Below are 6,854 nucleotides of genomic sequence, written 5' to 3'. Positions count from 1 at the left end.
CAGTAGCGAAGGAATCGCTCCATCGGGTTCAGTTAATAGGCATCGATTGATCGCTCGGGTTCAGTAACGCGTAGCCTGCAATGCAATCGCTCGGGTTCAGTTAGAGCCCAACGCCTCGCTCGGCTTCAGTTAGAGCCAACGCCTTGCACACACACGCGTACGTATGAGAGAAACACGCATCGCTCCGCCCCCGACCTCCCACCGTAACTGGCAACTCTCTGAAATTTTCCTCCCACTCGCTTCTATCATCGTTTTTTCCGTCATGGACGGACCAAAGAATGTCATGTAGCTGCATCTCCGGACCGCCCAGGACGAAAAGCCCATTTTCTGTCATGATTTTTTGTCATAGAAGTAGGAGCCCACCACATCTATGATGATACCGGGTTTTGTCACAATTATCGTCATAGAAGTGTCATATGTATGACAGACAAAAAATTCGTTCCGCCCAAAATGTCACGGATGTGTCTTTTTTTGTAGTGTTACATGATAAATCTCATCCAACTCATCACCGTCCAGCAAGCCTGCGGTGGAATTAATCGCACACGGTGGTGAGCATCATGAAATTGGTGATGGAGGATGGTTGATGATGATGAGGGCGACGACTTCCCCTCTCCGAAACCCCGAATGGATTCCAGATCTGCCCTCCCGATGAAGAACAGGAGGCAGCGGTGACTCCGTATCGTAAAACGTGATGCATCCTTCTCTTTGATTTTTTCTCCCGGAACATGAATATATGGAGTTGGAGTTGAGGTCGGTGGAGGTCCAGGGGACCCACAAGGCAGGGGGCGCACCCTAGGGGGGTGGGTACACCCTCCACCCTTGTGGAAAACACGTGGGGCCCCCTTGGTTGATTCTTTCGCCAATATTTTTTATTTATTTCAAAAATATTCTCCGTGGATTTTCAGGTCATTCCGAGAACTTTTATTTCTGCACAAAAATAACACCAAGGCAATTCTGCTCAAAACAGCGCCAGTCTGGGTTAGTTCCATTCAAATTATGCAAATTAGAGTCCAAAACAAGGGCAAAAGAGTTTGGAAAAGTAGATACGATGGAGACGTATCTGAGAGGCATAAGCTAACGTACTTTCTCTACTTGGATCATATGCACTTATGGTTGCACTCTAGCAAGCATCCACAACTACTAAAGATCATTAAGGTAAAAGCCAACCATATCATTAAAGTGTCAAGTCCTCTTTACTCTCATACGCAAACAACCCCCTTACTCGGGTTTAAGCTTCTGTCACTCTAGCAACCCACATAAGCGAAACATCAACATATTACAAACCCTACAGCAGGAATCATTCACGTGTGCGCGGCACAGAAGGCACCATAGAACAACACCAAAATAAAACATACAACTCAAACCAATCTAGATCATCAATCAACCCAAAAGACAAAAGAAATCTAGTCAAAACATCATAGGATGGAAACACATCGTTGGATCATAATATGTGGCATAAAGCACCATGTTCGAGTAGGGCATTACAGCGGGGTGCAGGAGACTGGACTGCTAAAAAGAGATGAGGGAGGGGCTGAAGACGATGATGTTGATGAAGATGATCACCACGGCGGCACTCCGGCGCCACCGAGAGAGAGGGGGGAGAGTCACCCCCTTGTGCTTCCTCCTCCATGCCCCCCTAGATGGCTGAGGTTCTCCCTCAGGTCCTTGGCCTCCATGGTGATGATGCCCCCCTCCGGCTTCCTCCTCCATGGCCTCCAGTGATGATGGCCCCCTCCGGTAAGGTGTCGGAGAGGGCCTAGATTGATATTTCGTGGCTATAGAGGCTTGCGGTGGCGGAACTTCCGATCAAGGGTTCTCTTCGGAGGTTTGGGTATTTATAAGAATTTTTGGCGTCGGTCTCACGTCAAGGGGGTGCGTGAGGGCCCCACAAGCCCAGAGCACCCTCCCTACGGGGTACGGCGCGCCTAGAGGGCTTGTAGCCTCCTCCTCCACTTCCTGGCCCAGCTCTTGTGCTTCGGAGGGGTCTCTTTTGGTCCATAAAAAATCACCGTAAATTTTCAGCCCATTCCGAGAACTTTTATTTTTGCATAAAAAATGACATCACGGTAGTTCTGCTGAAAGCAACGTTAGTCTGGGTTAGTTCTAATCAAATCATACCAAACCATATAAAATTGTTGTAAACATGGCATGAATACTTCATAAATTATATATACGTTGGAGATGTATCACGACCTCGGCGTTCTCGACTGGGAGCTTTGGCAAGACGATGGGATAAGCAGCAGTCAGATTTGGAGCACATCGATGGAGGTACACACACGCGCGCGCGCATACACGCGCGCGCGCATACACGCGCGCGCACACACACACACACACACAGAGAGAGAGAGAGAGAGAGAGAGAGAGAGACCTAGATGGAGGACTGGAATCAGGGGTAGAGGAGGAGGGGATGCGGCGGCGGCTCGCAGTGGATCTCCGGGCAGCTGCAACTCGCACCGGCAGGTGGGCGCTGGCTCGGACACCCATCCGGTCGGTACCTGAGGAACGGCGACGGGGCAAGCAGAGAGGCGGCGGCGGCCGGATCCAGAGACGCGGAGGAGAAAGGGGACGAGAAAGGAGGGGGCGAAGCGAGGGCTGCGAGGCAAGGATTATCACTCAATCGAGCATCCCCCTCGCCTTTACACCGAGAGGAGCCAGACATGAACCGCCACGCAAGCGCCATCATATGGAATGACGGGAGTACCCTCAGCGGATCCCCAAAATTACAGGTGGTGGCACATGCTCTCCACAAGAAGCACACGGCTTCGGGAGAACTGTGCTCCGCGGTCGCTGACGGGTACGACCCATCACGACCGGGTCCGGCGTGTCATGGAGAGCCAAAACAATGCCGCGGGAGTAGCAAGCATATGCACTATTCATTGTAGTAGTGTTTCTTACGATCCGACGGCCATGATCGTCCCAGATGAAGATCCGACGGCAAGGATCATTTTGGACGGCTAATCCGACGGCCCAGATTCAGATGGCGTGAGAGAGCTTCATTTATGCCGAGACTCTAACAATGGGACGAGGATCTGACGAGCAGGGCATGGCAGAGACTTGACATCTCCCGCTCCAGTCACCACCTACCGTCCTACCCTCTCCCGTGGTGACCGCCCTGCAGCAGCCCAGGCCGACCCATTTCACTGCATCCTCTCATCTTTTCTATCTTTCCCAATTCTGCGTTCCAAACGGAATTAACAACACGTAATGCACGGAGTCTAACCTTTCCTGGGAAGATGAGCTCGGCGTAAAATGATGGAATGCAGTGCCCGTGAATCCCTGCTGTACAAGAAAACAAGCTTTCAGTTCCAAGAATCGAGGCGAAGCTACTGTTGAGTGCTAACTTTCAGAAAAATGTTTTGATGTTCACGTGAAGCTTAGCTACAAGACGAGAAGATCCGCAAAAAAGAGGAATTATTTTTACAGAACGAGAGTAGCAACCAACATTGCTTGGTGGTGATCACTGTGTCATCAGCACAAGTCTAGTTACTCATTGGGAGAGCAGCGCCAGCCTAGGTCTGCTGTTAAAAGGAAATGAGAATCCGTTTGGCCGACGCGACACCAAACACTCGCCAGGCCACTCACAGTCATTAAACAAGCTAACGCATCAATGGCTCTCGCGGCGACGCCGACCTCCGGTGACCAGGCCAGAGGCGCACCGCCGCACCTGATCTTCATCCCGAGCGCTGGCATGGGCCACATCCACCCTTTCTCCCGCTTCATCGCCGCCCTCGCGAGCCAAGGCGCCGTCGACATCTCCGTCGTGATCGCGCTCCCGACGGTCTCCGAGGCCGAGGCCGACCACTTCACCGCCCTCTTCGCGGCCTTCCCCGCCATCCGACGCATCGACTTCAACCTCCTGCCGCTCGACGACGCCACCCTTGCCGGCACGGACCCCTTCCTCCTGCGGTGGGAGTCCCTTCGCCGCTCCGCCCACCTCCTCGGCCCGCTCATCGCCGGCGCCGCGCCGCGCGCGTCGGCCATCGTCACGGACATCACCCTGGCTTCCCAGGTCATCCCCGTGGCTAAGAACGAGCTGCGGCTCCCGTGCCACATCCTCTTCATCTCATGCGCGACCATGATGTCCTTCCTCGCCTACTTCCCCACCTACGTTGACGGCGCCAACACGGACCACCTCGCCGGGGACGTCGACGTCCCCGGCATTGGACACCTCCCGGTAGATTACCCCCCGCAGGTGCTGCGCGACCCGGACAACCTCTTCACCAAGCAGTTCATCTCCAACGGCCGCGAGATCGCCGAGGCAGACGGCATTCTCCTCAACACGTTCGACGCCTTGGAGCCGGAGGCACTCGCCGCCCTGCGCGACGGCAAGGTCGTTTCCGGGTTCCCTCCGGTGTTCGCAGTCGGCCCGCTTAAGTCGACGAGCACAGAGAAGGAGGCGGTACATGGCGGCGCCTCTTCACCTATCGCCTGGCTCGACGAGCAGCCGGCGCGCTCGGTTGTGTACGTGGCCTTCGGCAACCGCAACGCGGCCGCGCTGGAGCAGATCCACGAGATCGGCGCCGGGCTGGAGGCGAGTGGCTGCCGGTTCCTGTGGGTGGTGAAGACGACGGTGGTGGACCGTGAGGACACAGCGGAGCTCAACGACGTGCTGGACGACGGGTTCCTGGGGCGCGTGCATGGGCGCGGCCTGGTGATCAAGGAGTGGGTGGACCAGGAGGCGGTTCTGAGGCACCCGGCCGTGGGGCTGTACGTGAGCCACTGCGGGTGGAACTCGGTGACAGAGTCGGCCGCGTGCGGCGTGCCGATGCTGGCGTGGCCGATGACGCTGGGCGACCAGCGCCTGGTAGCAACGGTGATCAGGAGCGCCGGCTTCGGGCTGTGGCTGGAGCACTGGAGCTGGGACAGGGAGAGCTCGCTGGTGCGCGCGGCGGAGATAGCGGAGAAGGTGAAGGCGGTGATGGGCGAGGAGGCGATCTCGGCGAGGGCTAAGGAGGTCGGCCGGGAGGCGACCAAGGCCGTTGCCCCGGGCGGCTCCAGCCACCGGAGCATGCAGGAATTCCTTGCCACGCTCAAGTGACTGCTCTGCTACCGGCCGGGAGCTGTTGGTTACTGAACCTCCTGCCCTGTCGCACTTTTTTTTTGGGATACTGTCCTGTTGCACTTATTTTGTACCATCGTCTCGACTGAGTCGCTCAGGATGCATGAGATATGTTGCCTGAAAATAAAGAGCCAGCTATGTGTTAATTGCTTGGAAAAATTTGTTGTAAGTCAATTCGCGCGTGAGGCATTGAATTGAAATCGAACCATCCCTGGACGCTTTCTTCTTTCTGCCATTTTCCCTTTTTTTTCTCTTTTCAACTTATTGAACATTTTTTTAAGATCCATCAGTGGTTTTCAAAACTATTCTAGAACTTTTATTTTTAAAGTCATGAGCATTTATAATTTTTTGAACATTTGTAAAAACAAATAGTGAATATTTCTTGAATGCACGCACAATTTTAAAACTCGTGATTTTTATTTAAAAAAATTATTACTTGTTAATTCCTGACATTTTTTAAAATGTGCATGTGGTTTTTGATTTTCCATACATCTTTTTGTGAGAAAGGCGGAATTAAACTGCGTTTGCATATGTCTACATTTAGCCAAATCTTTATAACGCTTAGGCGGGTCAAAATGAGAGTATCATAGACAATATCATGCATTAAATGCAAAAAAAGAGTGTCATATTATAATACCATATCATAATAAAGTTATACTATTATGTGTCATGAATGATACTCTCTCAGTCACAAAATAAGTGTCTTAACCTTAATATAACTTTGTGCTAAAACAAGTATAAAGTTGAGACACTTATTTTGAGACAGAGGGAGTAATAAATAAGGTACTCAGACCACACCAGCGATGCAGTTAGGCCGGCCCATGTATCCCTATTTTGGGAAGCTTCCCAGCCCGTTTTTTTTCTTTCCGTTATTCTGCATCATGTTTTGTTCTTTTTTTTTGTTTTTTATTTCCTTATCCTTTTCAACCTTTTTCCCAATGCGCGCACTTTTTTGAAATACAATTACTTTTTAATGTTTGTCAACTTTCTCAAATTTGTGATATCTTTCAAATTCAAATAGTTACTTTGAAATTTCGAACTTATTTTAAAATTTATGAACTTTTTCTACAGTTCATGAACATTATGAATCCACCTAAAATTTTCAAATTCAGAATCATTAATTCATCAATAGTTTTCGGAGACATGTTTTGTTTTTCTAAATCATGAATATTTTAAACCGTGAATTCTTTTATATTCAGGAACCATTTTTGAATTGAAAAAACTCACAAATCATTTTTCAGATTTGAGAACTTTTTTCAAAATTGACAGTTATCATTAATTGAAATGAAACAGCTCAAAAAAAATGTTGTCTCAAAATGGGTCACGGCCCCTTGGGGGGCGGGAGCGTGTTTCCATCCATATACTGTATCCCATGCATAAAATAGAAGAACTCATAGTCACAAATGCTAGGTATCGCTCATTGTGAGCGCTGGGCTGGTTAATTTGGAGAGCGACCGAGCGAACTGTTACAACCGATTTTCAGAACCTTTTGAAATCGAGCAAGCAAACTGATTTTTTTATTTTACTATTTTATTTACTTTTTCCTTTTATTTAATTTTTTCCTTTTTACGTTTCTATTTTTTCCATTTTTTGATTTTAAAAAATCACAATTTTCAATTTTAATTTGAAATTTAAAAAATTGTTCACACTTTTAAATTTTGTTCATGTTTTTGTTTTATTTTTGAAATTTCAAAAATTATTTACAGTTCAAAAAATGGTCGGATTTTCAAAAATTGTTCACCATTTTCTATATAATAAATTTCAAAAATCATTCGCATTTATCAAAAGTTATTTG

At 49.2% G+C, this 6,854-nt stretch overlaps 1 protein-coding gene across 1 annotated transcript; it reads left to right on the top strand.

Moving 5' to 3' along the window:
- Positions 1-3,398: 3,398 nt before the first annotated feature.
- On the top strand, positions 3,399-5,264 carry LOC123094294 (UDP-glycosyltransferase CGT-like). Its single transcript, XM_044516338.1, has one exon. The coding sequence runs from the start codon at positions 3,608-3,610 to the stop codon at positions 5,036-5,038; it is 1,431 nt and encodes a 476-aa protein (XP_044372273.1). The 5' UTR covers positions 3,399-3,607; the 3' UTR covers positions 5,039-5,264.
- Positions 5,265-6,854: the final 1,590 nt, after the last annotated feature.

The sequence above is a fragment of the Triticum aestivum genome, chromosome 1B, assembly GCF_018294505.1.
Source record: "Triticum aestivum cultivar Chinese Spring chromosome 1B, IWGSC CS RefSeq v2.1, whole genome shotgun sequence".
NCBI classification, from domain to species: Eukaryota; Viridiplantae; Streptophyta; class Magnoliopsida; order Poales; family Poaceae; genus Triticum; species Triticum aestivum.
The sequence above is the reverse complement of the archived record's forward strand: the minus strand, read 5'-3'. Positions and strand labels throughout refer to the sequence as shown.

Coding starts and splice junctions, on each gene's coding strand:
- LOC123094294 (XM_044516338.1), top strand. CDS start 3,608: ATGGCTCTCGCGGCGACGCCGACCTCCGGTGACCAGGCCAGAGGCGCA.